The sequence below is a fragment of the Aquila chrysaetos genome, chromosome 5 (genome assembly GCF_900496995.4).
Source record: "Aquila chrysaetos chrysaetos chromosome 5, bAquChr1.4, whole genome shotgun sequence".
Lineage (NCBI taxonomy): Eukaryota > Metazoa > Chordata > Aves > Accipitriformes > Accipitridae > Aquila > Aquila chrysaetos.
The window spans coordinates 43,152,029-43,175,156 of NC_044008.1; the positions used below are offsets into that span (position 1 = coordinate 43,152,029).

Here is a 23,128-nt window from a genome sequence, read left to right on the forward strand (position 1 = left end):
CTAAGAAATAATTTGCTCATGCATGAACCAGAATCAGCCTGAGCGCCACCCCAGGAGACAGAAATTGTAAACTGTAATTTAGGCTAATTCTAGTCTAAAGCATGAATTAGAGTATTTTATATAATCTTGGAAAATATAACATACAAATATATGTAAGCACAGAACAGGTACAATTAATGTGAGCACAGTAGGAAGCTTTATGTAACTCTGGGAATGTGAGAAGCCAAGTTGGAACATATTCTTGACGTGTAAAAATATTTCCCACCTGCCTTGTTTGCATAAGAACAAGGTTTTAGCAAGTACATATTTGCATGTCAAAGTTAAAAGTAGGGAAAATATTTTCACCCTCGTAAGAAAAATGCATAATCTTGGCACAGGCAATTTGCATTTAGTAAGTTTAAAGTATCTAAGTCCTTTCATGCTATATGGAAAGTGTATGAACTTGCGACAGGGATTCCATTTCAATGAGTTGATTTGCAAAGGCAACCACGTGGAGCAGTAATTTATCTGCTGTCTTTCTGTGCATTAATTTGTAATACAATTGGTTGTGGCAGTCCCAAGCAATTTATGCTTCTGAGTTTCATCCCACTGTCCTGTATCTCAGAGTAAAATGGTAAGTCAAAGTTTTAAATGCTGCGTGCTCAATTGAAAGTAAGTACCCGGAAGATGTTGTAAATTTGAGGAAATCTGGAATTGTAAAACTATACCTGATTTGGTGCCGCTGCTCATACACACAATGGTCAGCAAGTGCTGGCGTAGCTGGAGCTTGTGGATCTGTGGAGATTCTCTCCTAACAGTAAAGCACCCTGGAAAATGCGTTTGGGACTAATTATGGCACTTTTAGACTATTAGTAACCTCGCTTTAGGCCATCACTTTGAAGGCACGTTACATTCCTTCAGAAACACTCTGCAAATGTCCTGTTGCTTAAGAAATAGAGATTGCATAGACAGGCTTCACGGGTGATTTAACTAATGTGCTGGAGATAGTACATAAACAAGATCCAATTATATCATACCTATTCAAAATAAGGCAGTAATTATGTATATAAAAGTGAAATGTAAAAAATACATTGCCATGTAGCTATTGAGATAAGCTTTGTCACTACCCTGTCAAAGGAGTTGGAGAGGGCTGCTGATTCACTGTAGCAGGGTAGCAAAATAATCATGTCTTGAAAAGGCGCAACTGGGAACGGGTAGATCTATTCTGGAATTTGCCCACGGGATTGGTCTCTGAATTTGTACTGCACGTTATACAAATTTTGAGTTTCTGTGAACTTCAGACTGTTGTTCAATTTGTTGATGTAACGTGGGATTATGCTACCTGTTCTGATCAAAGCTTTGTTGGTAGACATATGATGCTCTAGTAATAATTAATGTAATGCATTAATAAAATAGCGTACACTTTATTTTTCCCTTTTATTAGTTCACTTCCTGCTCCATTGTGTTTAATGTGTTAGCTGAGAGCAAAGTGAAATTAAAACAGTTTTTGGAGGACTGCAGGGAAGAAGTATTTGCTTCCTTAAGTGTCCTAAACAGACCTTTTAATTGCAGCCGATCATTTTGTTGCTGCAGGGAAGGTGGGGGATTAAAGGTCAAGAATGCAAAGATCCTTATGGTGGAAGCAGATGCAAGTGGCATCTTGCTGTATGAAAATATTTTGAAAGCTGCTGATATGGAACTGTCAGGAAAACAGCAATGTAGTCCTGTAGCTGCTGGGCACTCCTTTCCTCAGCAGAGCATTTTAGCTGCTGTTAGGTTCCTGGGAGCAAATGGGTGTTATTCGGGTGCTACTCAGCTGCTCCGAGCATTGCATTTGACGTCGTCTGGAGAATATTTTGAAGGAGTGTTTTAGCACAGTCAGTGCTGTGCTAAAAAGTCTTCTGGTCTTCTAGTTTATAGTTATCTTACAGTTTTGGCCGGATCCTGAGCTATGATGTCGGGTTGCAATGAAACGGAGCACACAGTAGCATTGGAAGGTGATTCTTGTTTAATAATAAGCAGTCGGTTTGGGATTTAATGGCATGTAAAATGCAATGTTTTATAAGAGTGGACATGACTTATTGAAAACAGTGTTAAGAGTACAACTAAAGTTAAGCTAATGCATTCTAAGACAGTATTAGATGCGATTTTATGTGTCGTCAGAGTCTGGATAGCCATAAACTGGATGAGAAATAAAAGCTCTCTGAAACAATCGGGCATCTTGTGTTGGATTTCAATTCCTCACAGGAGATTAACAGCGCTTCTGATTGTTAATATATCGTAGTTAGAGACACAGCAAGAGTTGCATTTGTACTCTTGTTCGGACTAAGCCAGTTCAGGAAAACTGATGTAGTCTGATCCTGACACCACTGTGGCAGAGAACGTGCTTTCTTGGGATTTTTTGGTTATCTGTCTAATGCGTATAGCCTGTGTTTCTGTGAGCACATGCAAGCGTATGTAAAATGCGGACTGCTGGTCTTTGATCCTGTAAAGCACTGCCTCAGCACGGTCCTATCCAAAAAGACTTGCTAGCAAAATGACTGCAGCCATACACTCCAAAAGCAGTTGAAGAGGTATTCCTGAGCATACAAGAGTCCCTTCTTAAATCCATGTATTCAGATGGGAAAGTGCTGTGATTTAGAGGTAGATGCAGGGAGTTTTGTCACATGCTAAACTGAATTCAGTAGGTATGTTTTATATGTATGAAGTTGAATTTAAAAAATCAGGGCTTTCATATCATGTATCTCTATGGCATTTTCCAGACCGCGCTGACTCCTTTGTTTTTGTAAGTTGACTAGAATACTGCTGTATTTTCCTCCCTCATTTGTTTGTGGTAGCTAATACACAAATATGTACTGATAATTCACTTTCAATGCAGATAACGTGAATTTTGGATTTCTTGTGTAACATGCAGTTGCTATTTACCTTGTTACTTCGCTTTAGGATTGGCCAGTCACGTGAACTGGATGGCGTGATGGTGACCCCTCTGGTAAAGGTGTTGCGTTCATTTTCAGGCAGGGCAAACTTGAGAATTACCTTTTATGATCTCACATGAATAAGATTGGAAGAAACCTTTCTAGTGTCATCTTAGCTCTTTGGCCAAAATGTGAGCTCTCCTATTCTTTTTGGCTTTGAAATGCTGATTCTAGCCTTCTTGTGGGTTCTTAAACACCTTCTCAAATGACCCATTTCAATAACCCAAAAGCTATTATATAACGAGCAGCCATAATTTAGTCCAAAGCTCTAGGGGACCCTTGCAGTTCAGCAATGAATAGTTAATGTAGTATAATGTTTAGCAGGTTATTAGTTTTCACTGTACAAATGCTGATCAGGGAATGCTTTTATAAGGTGTTTAAAAGAAAATGTAATTAACTGGTTGCGTGCTTCTGTTGCAGCTCAAATTGAAATTATTCCATGCAAGATCTGTGGAGACAAATCATCAGGAATCCATTATGGTGTCATTACATGTGAAGGCTGCAAGGTAAGCTTCTAAAATATTAAGTCTTAAAACGGCATTTAGCCTTTCGATAGTGATTATTTTCCTTCCTTTTTTAAAGAGCAAGCATTGCGCTGAAGTTGGATCGGTGGATTCCGTTTCAAAGAATATGAAATCAATTGGGGATTCTGAAGTACGGGTTTTATTTGGGTTTTAAATACGGCATTTTTGTGACACACGTACCCACCCCACCCCAGATTTCAGAACAAGCTTCAAAAATCATGCAGCTGTGCTGCGTGCACTGTAAACTGTCTCTCTGTGAATAAGCAGAAGAGGTACAGAAAGATGATCTGCTTCTAGCATACCACAAAGAATCTGTTCTGTGGATTCACTTGAGAGGGAGTTTGTGGCTTTCTTGAATCTCCCTCTCCATTTTTGCTTTGTAAATGGCTAAGAAGCTGTGTTGAAATACGTGAGAGCTCTCCGACTTCTCAGTTTTCTTTTGTAATCTGCTACAGTTACAAATCTCGTCTGTTTGGTATGGAAGATGGGAAGATGATGCTGCACAAATAGCACATGCTACTGGTGTTCAGCATACTCAGGACTTCCTGAGTGCCTATTCCTTGCAATGCAACCATTGCTGTGTAAGGTTTAGGCTTTGAATTTTTTTCCTGGATTTGTACCTTCAGTAACACTAGTGAATAAGGGTTACACTAGAAGCATTTATATTTTGTTCAGTTTGTCTCTCACAACCAAGAACTAAATCGGACAACGCTAACACTAGGCAAGGGTGCTGTGAAGCTAATCACTCCTTTTTATCACTAGTACAGAATTACAGTGCTAGCCTAGGATGACACAGTGTGTACAGCTGTGCTCTAGCTTGTTGCTTTCTTCATGTATGTACATGTTGCAATCCCATGCTGACAGGTTTTCTGCTGTTAATCTACACTTCAGGTGTGAAGAGTTTATATTTATGACAGTTTCTAGTCTGCTCTCCTGACATGCTTGATACCACCACCCATCCTCAAAAAGTAACTTCCTTGCTTTCACATTATAGAGATTTCTTTTGCGTTTTTCCAAGGAAGATTTTTGTGTTTTCATTACCACATTCTCTCAGTCTCATGGAAGTATTGGTAAGAAGGAAGGGAAACAAAATTTTTTTTAAAAATCTAAGAATATTAGAATGATGTGGGACAGCGCCTTCTGCCCTTTGTAACTGCTGTTACTGTGAGAAGTGCAAGAAATGCACTAAAAATGCATTGATAATAAAGTGGTTGCTTTTTTCAGCTTTATGTGGTTGAGCAGCGTTTATCAAATTTCAGCTGTGTGAAATGGCAGGCATTTGCAGTGAGAATTCTGCTGTATGACTATCTTGTCAAAGAGTATCAAGTTATGTTCAAGGTCCGAGACCTCTTTAATCCGTAAATGGTCTGGGACCAGTATACCCGAGAGATTGCCTCAGGATCCATGACGAACATTGTTGTCAACTGACTGAGGTTAGCATAGCGCTAACGCTCGTCTATGCAGAAAACAGGCCTTTCTCAACACGGCTTGTTGCAGAACAGGAACAGGCTGCCAAAGGAGAGGAAGGCTGCCAGCCGTATTATCTTTTGCTTCATCTTCATGCAGTTCTTGGGCCTTGCCTTCTCCTGAGTCCCATATGTGAGAAAAGCCCCCACCAAAAGCAGCAGGACGCCTGCGTGCAGAAGGAAGCAACAGCGCGCACCATACTTGCAGTCACAGTAGTTAGTATGTGGCTGGTAGGCACTTAGCACTGCGGGTAAGAGACAGACACACCACCGAGCGTTCCTCCATCAGAGTGACTGTGCTTTCCCGGGAATAAATACAAACATGAGTTATTAGGAGAAAAGTCCTTTGTGTACCTCCAGCAGTCAGAACAACAGATGCTAGCCTGATAGTGAGAAATGCGTGTGCCGTTCCTTACGTTTTAGAACAAATGATTTTCCTTCAAACTCTGTATAAATTGAGTTCTCCGGGAGCTCTGTGCAAGCCTCGGTCTGCTTCTGGGAATCCCACCACAACGGTCAGCTGGTCGGAAAGGGCAGAAGGGAAGGCAAGTGGGCAAGCACGCTCAGCACGCTGAAACCCATCTGAACCTTGAAAGCAGAGTGTGCGTAAGACAGACAGTGGCCCAGTGAATGAATTTAGGTATTTTCTCCTTCTCTTGGAGTAGCAGAATAGAGTTTTCTAGCCGTACAATTTCAGGCACAATTTTAAAGCCAGTGAATATGAACTTAGTTAACTAAGTTATTTCCCTGTCAGGAGGGGAATAACTCTGAAGCTCAGTCTTCTTTAATGCCAGAGCCCAGATGACCTGCAAGTAGTGACAGGGGAGTGCTAGTGGGCACAAGTCACAGGAAGAGTTTAAATGATCGTGACCTAGACAGCATTTAAAGTGCCCTACTGTAGCAGATGGATTTTGTTTGTGCTATGCTCTTCCACAGTAATGTCAACAAAGTCTCACCCAACAGAACTATTTTGGCTGGTGAAAAAGTTGGCATAGCTTGGCTTCTGCCAAATGAGCCAGGTGTGTATTGGTATGGGTTTTTTCCCCAGCTTTTCTGTGGGTATGATCTCTGCAGGTTTGAGCATGCTTACGTTGCTCTTCATGTTATGCTAACCTCCCTTTGTAAAAAGTACTTTGCCACGCAGACCTATTTCCCAGTCCTGTGCTCTGATTCCTGGAGCCAGTGTCCTGCACCAACAGACAGTCCCAGAGAAGTCAGCGAGATTCTGCACAGGTGCTACAAACCCATCCGTGTGCATCAGATTGCAGGATCAGGGCCCTCGTCATCAGCAGGGAACAGATGTGCTGCTGCCCTCTCAAGCCAGGCCTGTCAAGAATGATCTACAGGCAGCAAAAGCAGCAGCAGCCGCCGTGGGATGTTTTCAGTTCTTACTGTTCTTCGCTCCGGTTGGGTGTGAACTTTAACGTTACTTAGTAGTAATGTTAACTTAAGTGTTACTGTGTAAATACTAATAAGCACCAGAAATGTAATTTATTTAAAACCTAAAGTGACGTTTTAGTTGCAAAGACCTACTTGGCAATCCTAATCTGTATCGTGTAGGAAATCACAGACGAGCTCTTGTCAAATTGACTTTTGCTGATCCTTTTGCTCTTCTACAGGTTTGTGACCCTCGCATTTCACATAATTGAAAGTTTTCTGACCAGTTCTTGTTGTTATATTGCATTTCACAAAACTAGAACTGAAGATTTGTAATGAAGCCGATTAGGGTTTCTTGAGAAGTTTTCATTTCCTACCTTGCTATATTACTGGCAGTTTTTATGAAGTTAGCGGCTGTGTTTTGCACAAACATCATTGAGTAATCCCAACTCATCAACCTTTTTAGCTGAATTTGAATCTACCTTTTAAAAAAAAAAAAAAAAATTAACACGCCCTCCTCTTCCCCCCGCTCCAGTGAAAAAAAGTAAGTTTTAGCCAGGCTCTGTCTTATACTTTATCTAGGAGGGCTCCTGTGATTATAAATAAAATAAATTTTAAAAGAGAGGATTTTTTTTCTATCCGACCATTGCTGATATCCAGTATACAACATATAATGGGGCAAAAGGGAAGATGAGATTAATCACGTCTCAGAAGCGTGGATGAAGAATGACACAAAGACTGTACCACGACTCAGAAATAAAAGTTTATTCTCCTGTGTAAGGTTGGAAACACTACTGTTGTAGTAGCACTACTAAAAAAACTAGTATCTGTATGGAGCACTTCCTCAACCATTAGTTGGGAACCCGTTAACAACCTTTTGCTCTATATTAGGGACCATGCTGGGAAAGGAGCGTGGTTTGTACACATCCATATTTTTTTCTCATAGCTGAAAGCTGAATCCAGTTTAGCATTGTCAGAAAATACCTGAATGCTTCAAAAGGACATAGCAAAGCATTTGGTTAGAAATGAAGCTTTTGTTAATCACCTATGTCTTTTATTTAATTTGCAGATGCAGTTACTTGCTTTTGCTGTCAGTGGTGTCGGTTCATGCCCAGCTGACCCACAAATGCATTAGTGTCTCTTTACTTGACTGTACGCAGTTGGTCTCATAAAACCATCCGTGCAGGGCATTTCTCACATTTTTAAAGGTTTATAGGTACTGGCTTTTGTCTCTGGGGTCTTTTAAGACCTAAGATGGTCTTGTTCATTGTAACTACAAGGAATGTCCATGTTTGTTACTTCAGAAAACAGTACCTGGTGTATTGTCATTTCCCATCTTGCAATGCTTTTGTTCATTCATTTCATTCATTCGCTTTCTTTACTCGCCAATTTTTCATAACTCTATTGAACATGGAGTGTCATACTGGTGTTGCAAACATTTACCTCGAATTCATGCGTTTGAAATTTTTCTTTTTTTAATTTTTTGCCTAGCCAATTTCAAGCAAAACATGTTGGAAAAGAGATGAGCCATGTTACAGAAAGGGCTACTCAGAAGCCTTGTATAACCTGATAAACTCAACCTCATGCCTGTCTTTACATATGTAAAACTGAACATTTTTTCTCTGTTTTCAGTGGCACTATAACTTTGTTATCAAATACTTTATTAACGAAGTTTATTAAACAATATTGCTGCAGCACTTTTCCTCCCTTTACAACTAAATATGCGCTCATTGTCATAAAAGCGTTAAAAATCCAATTTGAGTGTTCACCTGTCTTTCATATGACAGGGTATTTTTCTGATGTTTCTTTGAAGAAAATTTGTGATAGTTTGCTTTAGAAAACACTAAAAGAATGACACCCCCCCCCAACTAATTGTTAATTGCTCAGAATATTGCAAAACTTAATGATACGTGGAAGTCTTTAAGTATTAGCCATAAATCATGGGATTATGAATAAGCCTTTGTTGTCACAGGCTTGCATACAGTCATTCCAAAACGTCTGCCATTAGGATGCAGCAAGGCAGCTGTCAGCTGTTTTCTTGTAATTAAACAGCCAATGAGCAGCTAATTAAGACATATGTGTATACAGAAGTGGAAGTGGGTATGTTAATGAACTGTAGGAATCAATTCATTAAATGAAAATTTGTCAAAAGACCAAACATGAGATCAGCATTTCAGCCTGTGCCGCAGTGGAGAGGGAGTCTGTGCTGTGCCATTTGGGACATCAAGGAAGCACAACTGGCTTTTCCCCTGCTAAGGAGCAAGCTCAGACACAAACGTCTGTCATACCGAGCCACTGAGCAGTGAAGTTATTGAAACTATTAATAGACTTTGCAAAAACTGCTATTTACATTTCAAAGTTCTGTTTTAACAAGTTGTTATTCAAACTGACTTGCAGATGAAAAGTTCTTGCGCCCTTTTTTCCCAAACTTGATTTCTTGGCAGCGTATGAAAAACCATATATTGTGGTGTATATAAATAGGAGTCTGAAATGCAGAGATGAAGCTACGGCTTGTAATCTGCTCCGCTCTTCTTCTGGCACTGTGTTAATACATCTATATAAAAAGGGAGACATGCAAAGCTCAGTGACGCCTCATCAAAATCAGCTGGATCTTTATACTGACATCAGAAGGAGGCAGGGCTCCACGCACTCACTACCAGAGACCTTGCTGCAGACCGTGCCATTGGTCAGAGCGGTGTAACGCGGTCACTTTTTTAGTGCAGCAGTAGTTTTGTTTGTGTGTTTGCTCAAGAGGGGTCCACTCTGCCTGTGGCCCATTAGGCAATCGTCTGAATGTGAAATAATGGTTGTGAACACGCATGCAATTAAAAGCATGTGGCCTGGGCTGGTTTGCATAATGCTTGAATGTATACACGTGTACCACACATGCATCCACCTCCTCCTTCCTGGTGGAAAAATTACAGCTAGCTCTGTGCCTCTGGCAAAAGCAAGGGAATAGAACAACAGACCATAGTGTCTCTCCTTTCTCTTCTTCTAGTAAAGGGGGCGGGAGGGAGAACTGACCTAGGAAGAAACTATATTTACTTACAGAAGGCTCCTGTAATAGGGGCTTCCCTACACGTCTTATAATGATATGAGGACCCACGGACCACCAAAAGCTTAGAAAGCTCACAAATAAATGACAACAATATAGAAGAACTTTGAGAGTAAAAAGTCCTCAGTTTAACTTTATTGTCAGTTCAATCCCAGATCACAGATACGTGTATTTCTGAGCTCTGGACAAGTGTAGATTCATTTCTGAAGTTTGAGGCAAGGGGTTTTTTAGCTTTAGCTTCAGCTACTGCTGATGTTTTCAATATGCCCACATGACATTGTAGGGTTTGTTTTAAAAGCACTCTACTCTACATCTCTGGTTTGTAAAGTCCAAATGCTTTTAAAGGTCCCAGTTTCAGGCAGTTCTGCTCTATTGAAAATTTAGCTTCAAGCTGTAACTTAGCTGATATATTGTACACTGAAATGTATTGAGCAGCTGTGTCTCTAGGGAAAATCTGGAAAAGCAAAAAGCCCAGTATTTTCTCCATTATGATACTAAAAATAATCCTCAGCTTGACAAGACTATTCTTAATAGAGAGAAATATGTCAAACTGGCGATACAGACTCAGTATACATCTCAGCTAAAGGAAAACGTATAGATCTTTTGAGGTTATTGGGCCAGGTTCATTTTACGTATTGATTAAGCTGACTTTCAGGATCTCAGTGGTGGCAGATTTCATACAGTTCATAGGGAAGCATGTCATTCAGTGCAACTATTAAAGTGTTTGGAGAACTGAAATTTTAAGGGACTGATAATGCAGAGATGCAGAACCTTCATCAGTAAGTCACCGGTCAGGTCAATACCTAATCCTGTTTTTCTAGTGAGTCGCATTGCACTTGCACATATACTTGCACTGGAGTGACAGGCTCCACGAAAGGTGCTAACAGAACTGGAAATTAAGCTACTTGCTTACCTAAGAGTTGGTTCCTCCAGAGGGATCAGTCGTGATGTTGGAATGGTAGAAATTTCCATGGTGTTTCATGTTTTCTTTAGGGTGAAATGCACTCAATCAGAGCTCAATATGTGCAATACTTTCAGTCTCAGTGACGATCATCTCACTATTGACAAACATTAAAAAACAGTTGAGAAGGTTCAGTCATATAGAAACAAAGACCAGAATAAATGGGTGAGAAACAATGTACAGGAAAACAGGATTAAAGACAGGCATCCTCAGTTTCCTCATTTTTTTTATGCTCCATGCTTCCCCATTAAAGCTTTAATAAAAGGGGCATAATCAACGAAGACTGGTGTCCTCCTCATAAGATGGAGCAGGGGGCTTTATCTCAGTGTTTTGTCATGTTTCTATCTGCAGGAAGTTTGCTAGGAAGTCTCTTACTTGTCATGCAGAAGTCCTTCCTGTTGTTTATTTCACCAAGCGTCTGGACAGAGTGTGCATGTGTCGAGGGACTCCAGAATGTGGCCTTCAAATAAATAAAAAATTGGTAAAAGTCCAGCTTTAATTAAAAGGTGCCAGCCTTTCTGAGGAAGTATTTGCTTTGCAGCACTCTTAATTAATCCATTATGTGGCAACATAAAACTAAAATACTGTGCTCACTGATCTCAAATGCCTCTTTAGAATGACTGCATCTTTGCAGAATCCTTGTGAAGTAGGTATTACACACACACCAGCTTACGTTTGGGCAGTCTGTGGCAAAAAGATGAAATTAACTTCAAAGCAAACAGCTGGCATAGTGGTTAATAACGTGCACCATTCTGATGGAGAGAACTAAGTTGTAACTACTGCGTAACCTTCCAGCGCTAACTTTCTTTGGAGATGGGTCTACCCATTGCATTTGACTCAGAAAAGAGATGATACATAAAACCTGTTTCAGCTTCCCTCCTCCTTAGAAATCTAAATCCTGCACCGAGTTGAACAAACCTTGGTTGTCAGCATCAAACTAATTAAGAAAAAAAAAATTTTTAAAACTGTTCTTTGTAGAAGGGACTGCTCAGCATCAGGCTCTGTATTTTTAAACACATACATGCATTGGTGAGGCTGAACATCAGAGCCTGCCATAGTCATCTCCAAAGAGCAGAATAGGGAGCAGCTGTTGAATCCTCCCTATTTTGGAGATCTATGCTGACCCAGGAAAGATAGGAAATCAAGGAAATCTAGGTCTATAATTAGTTTTATCTCATTTGGAAAGAACTGGGGTACCATATGTAATATGGGATCTGTAAAATCAGTGAAAAAACGTGTAATTCCTTTATGTGTCGTAACACTTTTTTATGAACTGTTTCCTACTGGTTACTGGGTTTTGTTTGTTTCGGGGCAGGGGCGGGGGGGGACCCAAACCCTCTTAAATTCCTTTAGTTGACTATAGCACACTTGAACTTCATTTTCTGTTAGGTATGCTACCTTTCAGAGTCTTTATTTGCTCCATCAGTTAACAGCTGCTTGACTTGTATTTTGCAATTCTATTACAGGGCTTTTTCAGAAGGAGTCAGCAAAGCAATGCTACGTACTCCTGTCCTCGTCAGAAGAACTGTCTGATTGACCGAACCAGTAGAAACCGCTGCCAACACTGTCGATTACAGAAATGCCTTGCTGTGGGGATGTCTCGAGATGGTAAGCTCTGCTAACACATCGCTTAATTGCAAAAAGTAAAATACTGTTTAGTATACTGTGTGTTCAACTAAAACAACATAGGATTTACCAGTTAATTGTGCATCGGGCTGATAGTTGAGATCATCGAGTGGTTTTTATATGTTGGTATATATTCACATAAATAGATATAAATCAGGGCATGTATGAAGTTCTTGGATTTTTTTTTGATTTTTTTTTTTTTCATACTCATCTATTATAGTTCCCAGTTAAGAGCTTTGCCTCTGGTCACTTCTTGAAGATGCGGTTTTTAGTGTAATGTGAATACTTTCTCTATGAGCTATTCCAATTTAAGTGACATACTATAGTTGCAGGTAGCACTCTGATTGCCATATTGGTACAGATCAGAACTGTTTCACAATATAGAGAGAACTTTAAACGTGTGTATAATGAATAATGGAAAAAATGCAAAGAGAAAACAGCACAGTGTTTTTTCAAAGATAGAATTCTGAAGAAAATGTGTTCCAGTGCTGTTAATATTAAGCTCAAAATTACACCTTGTAATGACGAAAAGCCAGCTCTGTAAAAGGGAAGCTTATGTAACTCAATTAGAACTGGATTTGCAGCTGATACTTGCACACCTCCCCCACAGATGTAATGAAGCTGCCATCGGTTAGCCAGTTTGAAGATCTGACTCAGTCTTTTCCCTGCCATAGTGACAGCAACACTACATGTTCTACAAATACCTATGCATTACTCTAGGTATACGAGGCTGGATTAAGGAGATTGTTTTCAGATTACATTTACTTCTTGAATTGCATTGTCTTAATTTTTTTTATTGGGCATGAGACTAAAAACCTGAAATGGTTGATCATGTTAATGACTAGTCCCTCTGACGTGTTTGCTTTCCTGTAGAAAAGTACAAGGTGGTAGTCACCTTCCTAAATGATGAAGCTTTTACAGCTGATACAGGTCCCCGAAATCACATGCTATGTTCTTAGGAATTCCCTGGATGTTGCAAACCAGCTCCTTCTGGCTTACGCTTAATATTAATACTTCTCAAAGTAGTCGTAATTTTGTGGAGAGATACATACATGCACATGCGCATGCGCACACACACACATCTATAGTTTTAAGAGTAATTCACTGGGCAAACGCTTGTGCTTTGTCACAGTAAGCTGTGCTGAAAGCAGGTTCTGTGGTTCTTCCCATGGGCTTCGGTCCTAATATCAAGAAAGGTTGCTTCTGATACTCTTTGAGATAGACCCCATGTGTTTGTACCTAATTCTAGGTTCACTTTGTAGTATGAATATACAGCTAGTAGGAGTTGGACAGTTCATCTCAAGCCAGCGTATTCTGTTTTAGCTTCCACTTTTCTAGGTAGGATTTGAATGCTGAAGAGATGCATCTGTCAACTTCGGTGAACATATAAGAGAAAATCTTTTTGGTATAGAAATGGAAAGTTAATGAATTAAGCTAAAAGAGTGACTTCTAATGGTCCATTTAAGTAGCATGTTAAAACAGTCTTTTAAAGAGTAGATGCTGCAGCTATGTTACCTGTAACTGAACAGAAGTGATTCTTAGGTCTGCCTGTCCTGCTGATTTGCCTTTTATACTGTGTCCTTCTGTGTAGTATTTAAAGACCCAAGACAATTAAAATGCAGTAGTGGATTTGTAGAAATGTAATATATTGTGTGTCTGTATTTCAGCTGTAAAGTTTGGTCGAATGTCAAAAAAGCAGAGGGACAGCCTGTATGCGGAGGTGCAGAAACATCGAATGCAGCAGCAGCAGCGAGATCATCAGCAGCAACCAGGAGAGGCAGAACCACTAACACCAACATACAATATCACCACCAATGGGTTAACAGAGCTACATGATGACCTCAGTAATTACATTGATGGGCATACCCCTGAAGGTAGCAAAGCAGACTCTGCAGTTAGCAGCTTCTACTTAGACATACAGCCTTCTCCAGATCAGTCGGGTCTTGATATTAATGGAATCAAACCAGAACCAATATGTGACTACACACCAGCATCGGGCTTCTTCCCTTATTGTTCTTTTACAAATGGGGAGACCTCTCCAACTGTGTCCATGGCAGAATTAGGTAATGAGAGAGAAAAACTTACGTTGTAATTGTCTTAATAGTACCCTTTGGATTAAAGTGACACATTTAGCCAGGTGACAGCGAGAATGCTGCTTCAGTACAGCTGTGAGCACGTATGGGCATTCTTCTGTGAAGGGCACAATACCCTAATCGGGGTGCACGATGAACACCTTACAGAACTGGACTAGAAATCCCAGGAGCTTGTGGCTGATCTGCTCTAGTAGTGTTGCTTTTGTTTTCAGTCCTTGTAATAGAACCCTTTGAATACTGATTAACAAGCTGATTTTTAGTGCTGAGTGGAGTTTTTCTTTATTTGCAGATTATTTTTGAACATTTCATTTTCTTTTTCATTACCCCAATACTCTTATTTTCTAACAAAAAGCGATGAGGCCGATTTTCTTCTGCTCTTTACCTGTACCTGGGAAATAGGAAACCAAAGCACCAGTCTAATCTGAGGGCAGTTCTCCTTGCCACTGGTTGAAGAGAATCTGGCCCCAAATACTTAAGAAAATTTTTTAAGGTAGCAAGTTTTGATGATTTCCCTAAAAGCCTTATAACGACCACATTAATTAGCACGTTTTACTTTAAACTCTTCCCTGAATGATTACACTAGGGCTGAATTCCACAACTATGACTTGTCAGCATCTCAGACTCGAGTTAGAGCGTGCTGCGCGAGCTGGTTATAAGCAAACTGGAACAGGACATGAGAGAAGTGGCTTTAAGATTCTATTACTTATATAAGAAGTCAGGCATTTAGAACCGATTTTGCTTGCTTAAACAACATTTTTGCTAATTATTCCATTATGAAAATCTAAAAATAGTTTGAAAAATCAGGTATTCCAAGTTAAATTTTTCTCTTTTCGCTAACTTTTTTTTTAATTAGAGGTAAGTATATGATACAAAATTTTGCTTGTTTTACTTTAGTTTAGGTTCTTTTGAAAAATTTTGCAGCGAGGAAGGGACAAGAAGGCTTACTTTTTAATGTCCTTATGTTGCAGAATGCAGTTCTCTGCAACATAATTTGTTGTGACAGCCAAAATATTGTGTCTGGCTTGAGTTCAAATAACTTCAGTTACAGATAAGTAAAAATGAGAAGAAAAAATTAGGACGAAGCCTATGCTACCAGCTTTGTCTCAATCAAATGGTTGTTAATATTCTCAGGGGAGTTATTAAAAGATCTACATTAAACTCACAGAAAAAAGAAAGGGCTTTTCCTTCCTAGGCCAGGTGTTGAGTTTGGAACACTGGTCTAAAATAAGTTTGTCGTGTTGCTTACCTTTATTTACATAGTGCTTGCATTTAAACCCTACAGAGCATGATTTGGGTGCCCAGCATTGACATTACCAAACAACGTTTGAAGAATGTTTGTCTTCCAGACTAAGGTTTCAATTTAGAAAGGTGTGGCTGTTCAATGAAAGTATTTAGGTGTGTGCTGAAATACAGCCCAGAACTGAGGCCGAGGTTTGTGAATAACATGGTAATATTTCACCTTCTGTATCCTGCAAGGGCACAGGTATAATGCTGTCAGTTGCTGCTAGCGAGAGCAAATGTTTTAAGTACACCCTTGTAAGAAAAAAAAAATTGCTCTGAAATACATGAAAGCTATGATGACAACCAAAGTATAAACTATCTTACGTTCTACATTATTGATTGCTCAGGTAGCAGCACTTACAATCTGATTTTACCTCAGCTGTATGTTAAAAGACTTTTCGAGTAGTACCTTACATCAAACTAGTAATGCAGTTAAGTGTGATACTGAACAGATTGATTGGTTCAGCAGTTCAAATTGTAAGAAGTTGGGTTTGGTTGCTATCAGCCAAAGTAAGTTTCACAGAAGACCTAACGCCGAGTCCCTCAGAATACCCCCGTGTTGTTAATGACCACTGTTCTTGTTCATTTTAAGCCTTTCTTTTCAGTGGCCTAACCTGCAAAAGCACCAACTGCAGCGTTGTGTGAGACAAGTCATCAGGCCTCTACTTGTCACGTGCTAAAACAGAACAAACGCATGTGAAGAGTCAGGGTAGAAAAGAGAGAGACAAAGTAGAAGTGGAGTTCAGACGTCTAAATGCCATTCATGCTTTTGAAGGTGTTCCTAAAGGTTTATGGAATCAAGTTTGATGAATAAATATCAATCTGCCTTACCGGTCTTTTAACCAAGTATAGCAGCAGAAAATAGTTTAATTGCAATTAAAACGTATGGAAATTTTAAATCGTGCAGTTAACTAAGTGACTACTCTAAAGCTGAAGAAAAGAAGACTTGAGTCTTTAATGTGTTATAGTCATTATCTGGATTCTCTAATGAGTGTATTTTCCTAGAATTTTTTTAATTATATGAGAGTAGAAAAGAAAATAAACTTTTCCCTCACAGGCAGCCTCATGTGATAGTGTCCTGCTTGACAGAACACTGGACAGGTGGTAACTATCTGTATTTCTTTATTAGAAAGCTTCTGTTGTATAAAACAAATGAATTTAGCTTTTGAAGATCTACTGCCTGGCTGGCAGTGCCCTTATGTTCCCTATACATGATACATAGTGTCCTGTATTAAGCACGGCCAGTCCTCACAGAGATTCCTGCACCTTAACTTGAGGGGTCCATCGCCTCGCTCATTTGGATTTTTTTGTATGCCTCTACTTAACAGCATAGTTCTCGGCCTCGGTTTCAAAGCTGTCTTTATCTTACTAAAGGCAGCAAGGCCACTTACTGAATTTGCAATGGTTTAAACGCTCCCAGATTTCACCAAGTTTGCCTTTATTTTGCAAGCTTTTTGATCTTGCAAGCTTGCTTTCGCGCCCACTGCTGCGTGAGGAAGAAGTTTGTCCCCAGCAGAAGTTTACTTCCTGCGAAACAAACTCCAGTTCACCTAGACATCTGACGAGGCAGTGGAGGGACTGACTGCTTGGTGTTCCCGTCGGGGAAGCTCCGGCCGGCTGTGCGAGAGGGCGAGCGGGAGCGTGTGTGCGCAGAGTGCCCTCTAACGCCTGCGCCAGCCCCGCGCCCGCTGCCTGAAGAACCGCGTTTCTGCTTTGGTATCCTTCGGTCTGGTAGCGGTTTGCATTAAACGTGTTTATTTTCATGGGGCGAAATCCAAGGAGATCTGAAATGAAAGCGCTTTTTTCCTAACAGCTAACCCTCTCTCCGCCCCCCTGTTGCAACTGGAATACGTTAGCTGTCTCATGTCTGAAGCTATAGCTTTGCATTTTTAATGTGTGTCACTTTCTGGTCTTTCTTTTAGAACATCTTGCACAGAATATTTCCAAGTCACACATGGAAACTTGCCAGTACTTGAGAGAGGAGTTACAGCAGATAACATGGCAGACTTTTCTGCAGGAAGAGATTGAGAACTACCAGAACAAGGTATAAAAGCGTGCCAAACTACGGCATGCTTTTTTTAAAGCATGGTATTGCCATAACACACTGCAAAATTCACTTTTTCACTGCTTTCTGTTTACTATCAGGAATGTCTATTTTTGTGTGTTTTCAAAAAAATAATACGCTAGAATCAAAAGCAGCAAGGTGGTTATATCCTTTGCATTTGTGATTTGTACAGGTACAGGAAAAGGCAAAGCCATATTCCTAAAACCTATCTGTCTGTAATTGACAAACATGGATAAGAAACCAGGGAAATTTTTTCAATCCTAAATGGCATGTTATTTTAATTTCTTAATTTGTAATCTCCTAGATCAACAACAACAAAAAAAAGCTGAAGCCACCAAGTTTTGTAATTTTACGTGGTGTGTTTTGTTTTGAGCTTATAAACGCAGAACTCTGTCAGATTTCCAGCCTTCAATGCCTGGTTGTAATCCTGATTCATTCTACAACTGTCACTCGGTGTTTCAGTTTTACCTATAGAATAGCAGCACAGTGCTGCCACGCCGCCAGTGGGTATTGTAAGATTTAATTGACGTTTGTATTTCCAACGTGCCTTCCATCCGCAAACTACTACCAAATGGCTATTTTTGGAAAACTGGCTTGGGAAGCACTATTAAAGCACACTGTTCTGTGAACGTATTTTTCATTACCACAAAAAAATATTTAACCTTTAAGACTATCATTTTTTCCACTCGCTAGGTAATTTCATTCTGAATTATTATAAACATATGAAAAAATCACTACTTGCACGCCTTCTTTATGTTGTTAACAAGATGATCTTCCTGTATCTTTATACGTATCCTTACGAAGACGAGCTAGTTAGATAATTTACACTCAGTACAAAATACAGAAGTTGATAGGAAAAATGTGATTATGCACTGCTAGTGTACATTAGCATTTTCTTTTGATGCAGCGAATAAAATTCCCACTGAAATGACCAGAATCATCATACTTTGACATTTTTGGCTTACGAAATGAGAATACTCCAACCTGGATCTCTTCTGACATCACTGAAGAAGTCCTACATGTTTGCATTGTCACTCATCCACATGAGGCTTCGGCTTCGAGGTTAATTCCCCTTGTCTTACAAGCAGACTGTAGCCAGGAGTGCCGGAGAGAATTCACTCTGCTTTTTTTTTTTTTTTTTTCCAACTCAGTTTTACTTTATGAAAATGGGCTTTCCAAACCTTGAAAAGTAATCTTTCAATTTTCCTTCTCTCTCAAACAGCAAAGGGAGGTAATGTGGCAGTTATGCGCAGTCAAAATAACAGAAGCTATACAGTATGTAGTGGAATTTGCCAAACGCATTGATGGCTTTATGGAACTGTGTCAAAACGATCAAATTGTGCTTTTAAAAGCAGGTATGTGGGTCAGTTTTAAGGTCTGCTTCCATTAGTTTTGTCTGATGAAGGTGTTACCTGTATACAGTGATTGTATACGCATATATACATACGTAGTACAATGATCATTTCAAATAATACACAGGAAAAACCTCACAAATTGTCTGTGTCTTTGTTTGAAGCAATACACCTTCTTAGTTACTCTGGCTAGAATGAGTTCAAGTCTATGCATGAAATTTCCATTATGAACAAAGGGAGCGATGAGTGGGTAAAGATGGAAAAGTTGGATTCAAATTTTTTATTTTGGCTTACGAATAGTGAATAACGTATTTCAAGGTAAAAATCCAGATTGTCCTATGCAAGATGTTGTAGAAGTAATGCACTTTACAAATACTGGACAAAGTTGTTGAAGCTTCATGATCATAAATTGAAATGAGCTGCTTTGACTTAAGAGACTTCCATTACTCTAATAAAAATTATTAGAGTTTATTAGCATTAACTAGGTTGCTTTAGCTAAAACTTCTAAAGGGGTTTATGGGAATTCTTTTAATTCTACTAGCAAATCAAACTATGCTCTGTTACACCACAGAAACCTACTACCTTACTTGATTGATACTGAATGCAGAGCATAGGAAATTCTTAAATCCTCACTTGCTCTTTGCAACTGAAGTCTCTACTTAAATAGTCAAACATACATTGTTTCTGTTTTAGGGTCTTTAGAGGTTGTGTTCATCAGAATGTGCCGTGCCTTTGACTCCCAGAACAACACAGTCTACTTTGATGGCAAGTATGCTAGCCCAGAGGTTTTCAAGTCCTTAGGTAAGGAAATGTCAAGTGTTGTGTCTTAAAAAAACAGAGTAAGAATAATAAGATGCAAAAGCAAGGGGACAGCAGCTTTTAAAAATTCAGGCTATAGTATTCAAATAAAAGAGTTCCAAAGCTCAAACTGCTTATTTTGTAAGCAGTCATGCTGGCTCTGTTTGAGGCCAAGCTGATTTCAGGAGTTAAAACAGCTTCACTCTGTGCAGTAAAGGACCATTGGTGTTGAAATTCAACACTTAGATCAGGGTAGAGCAGTTTGGACACACTTGTTCAGAGCAGAAGCCCAGATTTCGTATCTAGTGTAACATTTTATATATCCTGTTGGAAAAGGCAGCAGATTTTAAGCTAATTTTGGATATACTGACGTTACTGCTTTCAGGATGTTAATGGTATTTTGTAATATGCAAAGTCCAGTTATTTGCAGGTAAAATACTGTAAATCAGGGGGTTTTATTAAACCACAGTTTATCATTTGAATTTTTTTTTTGTATATTTTTGCTAATTTTAAAAGGATGCATTTCACTGGGTATAAATTTGGGATTTAAGCTATTTTGGAGGGCAGCGAAAATACGGCAGCAGAGAATGCTGTACAATTACTGAAGCATTCTCTGCCTTTCTAAAACACCTCAAGGTACAAGGTCTGAGTGCAAACGATTCAGAGAATGCCGTATCAGCGGTGGGTTCCAATGAAACATAACTTTCATCTGTTACCAACTACATCCAGAAATTTAGGCTGGGTTGGGGCTGAGATCTGCAGAGGAGAGCCCTCTTCCATCAGGTCGCAATCCCCTTCAAAGCAGGGCTCCACTTTCGCGAACTGAGTAACAGCATGTGTAACAGCAGCAGTAACCTGACTTACACCTGTGTGAGCAAGAGAATGGATGAAAGGAGACAGAGTTCCTTTTCTGCATGAAAAGCTTTGAGACATTGGCTTCTCCCTTTGCTCCTGCATGTACCTTGTATGCCTCTCTTCCCCCCCTCTTCTGTGCGCTCGATAGTCTTAAAATTAGCATTTTTCAATTACACATTTCGAACCTCTAGTCCACAGTGACATGAGGAAGTTCCATTTAGAGCAGAAACAAAGCTAAACCAAATTTGAGCTTGAAAATGGCTTGGGTTTTATCCATATTTACCCCAAAAGAACCAAATGTGGAAAGATACAGCGTGCAAAACCTTCAAAATACTTGCTGTCAGGGTGTGGGAGCTGGGGGCTCGTGGGAATGGGATAATAAGCTCAGGCACGAGTGACATCTCACTACCATCACTCCACAGTCCTTAAGGAGAAGACCATTCACCTATGAAGTATTTTACATCCCTTTTTCACCTCCATCAGAATAAATCAACAACTCTGGAGCTCTGAAGTACTTTTAAACAATGTGGTATGAGCTGTACCTTCTTTTTGGCAGGTTGTGAAGACTTCATTAGTTTTGTGTTTGAATTTGGAAAAAGTTTATGTTCTATGCACCTGACGGAAGATGAGATAGCTTTGTTTTCTGCATTTGTTTTAATGTCAGCAGGTAAGAGATAAAGGTTTGCTCTAGGTTTATTTGGTAGAGGTTGTTTTTATTTTGAAGTCTCTTTAATGATAATGTTAAGACTATCAGACAGTCATCATCTTTTTGAGTGTCTCCTTCTTGACCAGAAATTTTATTTTAATAAACACATTAAAACTGTGCATCTAGGAATACATTTGTTAAGTTGGAAATCCTAATCTAAGCCCTTGTCTTCCAAATTTTCACCTCATTGAGGACTCAGCTTCTTTGCAAACGCTTAAATGCATGTGAGTGAGACCACTGGATCAATCTAGGTGAGACAGGCAGAAGGTAGCCACTGAATTTATATAGTCAGCTTTTCAATGTATGTGAGCCTGCAGCTGTAGCAGAATTCTCTCAAGCACATGACAGAATGCTTCCAGCGTCACCTCAGGTCTGTTAAGCAGGGTTGCCATTTTAGTGTGGTACAAAGGTACCAAGGTAGCTTAGGTATCTGTCCCCATCATGAAACTGGGTACACTGAGCATTACAGTGCCAGACATACAAGTCACCCCAAGAGTCAGCCTGGGTATACCATACCCATGACTAAAATAACTTAATAATCTCAAGTTGATACGCACGGTACTCCAGGTTCTGGGAAGGCTTATTAGGTCGAGTGAAATGAGATACCAGTGCAGAAAGTCAGTTTGTGTCTGGCATAACACCCAAGGAAATAAACGCTCTGTTTTTAGACTGCAGCACGGTGGACTCAGGAGTGGTGGTGGAAGAGTCTGTTAGAAACAGTGGGTTCATTGAGACTACCATAAAGACATTCTCATGCTGTTTGCCAGATCGGAAGTATGTTAGCCCTGTGTCTTAGTATGTAAGCCACAGAATCCCATAGTTCTGCCACACAGAGGATGTAGCAGCTAATACTCCTTTTCTGCTAGGAAGTTTAGGAGCTTTTTTTTTTTTTTTTTTTTTTAAATAGCTGAATATTTGCTTCAGATTTTTCTGTATGTCACTGTAGATCTTGGCAAGATCCACTCCAACTGCTTGTTCATTATGTGATCTATTCACTTCCCACTAAAAAGTTGCTAGCTTCGTTTTGTAAATACCCTGCATTTTACAGACCCTGTTAGCAAATGATTAATAAATCTTACACAGATATGCTGCATTCTTCTAATTAAGGGCTTTATAAAAGCAATTTTAAATGCATGTAATAAATATACTCCAAAACCTATTAATTTTGAAACTCATTTTCTATATGAGAGTATATAAGAAGTGGAAGGAAGGTTGGAAACAAGAAAGATGAATCTGTAACAGACTTAGTACTTCCTGGTGCACTGTGATTGAAGTCTGCGGTACTAGAGATGTTAACTCCATTTATATTTAGATCGCTCATGGCTTCAGGAGAAAGTAAAAATTGAAAAACTCCAACAGAAGATCCAGCTAGCACTTCAGCATGTCCTACAGAAGAACCACCGAGAAGATGGAATTCTAACAAAGGTAAGAGTCATACTGTACCATGTGTCACATGACTGTGAAAGTATGCTTTCTTATGAACAGTATACTAATTATGGTTTAAAAGCTTTTACACAGTTAGTATGTTATTTATAAACCCAGAATTCTTTGTTCAAAATCAAGGTGCTTAGGTGAAGCTATTTACTAAAAACTAGAAGAGGTGAAATTATGATGTACTAGGGAACAAGGCTGATAATGGTCTGAAAATAAGTATTTTAATGTTGAACTTCATGAAAAGCGATGAAGGTTTTTATCCTGTTTCTCCTAAGCAACACTTCTGCCACACAGAATACTATTTCAGTTCTACAACATGCATGCCTTAATCCTCTTGAAATCTCTGCCTGCATGACAATTAAGTTGTTATAACATGCAATACCCAAACTAACATTGTTTTTCAGTATTTCATGAGAAGTTCCACACACAGCCTTTTTCTCAGCAGTTCTTCTAAATACTGATGCCTAGGGAAAAGAAAAGAGATACTACATACTATTATGTTAATCTAAAGTATCTTCATGTAATTTTTCAAAAATGGAAAAGTGGTGTGATGTTAAAAAAAAAAAAAATCTGAAGAACTG

General features: G+C 39.4%; 1 protein-coding gene across 4 annotated transcripts in view; it reads left to right on the forward strand.

The window, feature by feature from the left end:
• The window catches only part of RORA (RAR related orphan receptor A), a 391,429-nt gene that overhangs the window by 357,052 nt on the left and 11,249 nt on the right, over positions 1 to 23,128 (forward strand). For 3 of the 4 annotated variants that reach the window (XM_030015693.2, XM_030015695.1, XM_030015697.2), the window contains 8 exons: positions 3,375 to 3,460; positions 11,804 to 11,945; positions 13,631 to 14,026; positions 17,260 to 17,381; positions 18,625 to 18,757; positions 19,448 to 19,555; positions 20,964 to 21,074; positions 22,426 to 22,538. In XM_030015693.2, coding sequence (XP_029871553.2) covers positions 3,375 to 3,460; positions 11,804 to 11,945; positions 13,631 to 14,026; positions 17,260 to 17,381; positions 18,625 to 18,757; positions 19,448 to 19,555; positions 20,964 to 21,074; positions 22,426 to 22,538 — 1,211 coding nt within the window. The remainder of the gene's footprint in view (positions 1 to 3,374; positions 3,461 to 11,803; positions 11,946 to 13,630; positions 14,027 to 17,259; positions 17,382 to 18,624; positions 18,758 to 19,447; positions 19,556 to 20,963; positions 21,075 to 22,425; positions 22,539 to 23,128) is intronic. The other variant, XM_030015694.2, reaches the window with a different exon arrangement.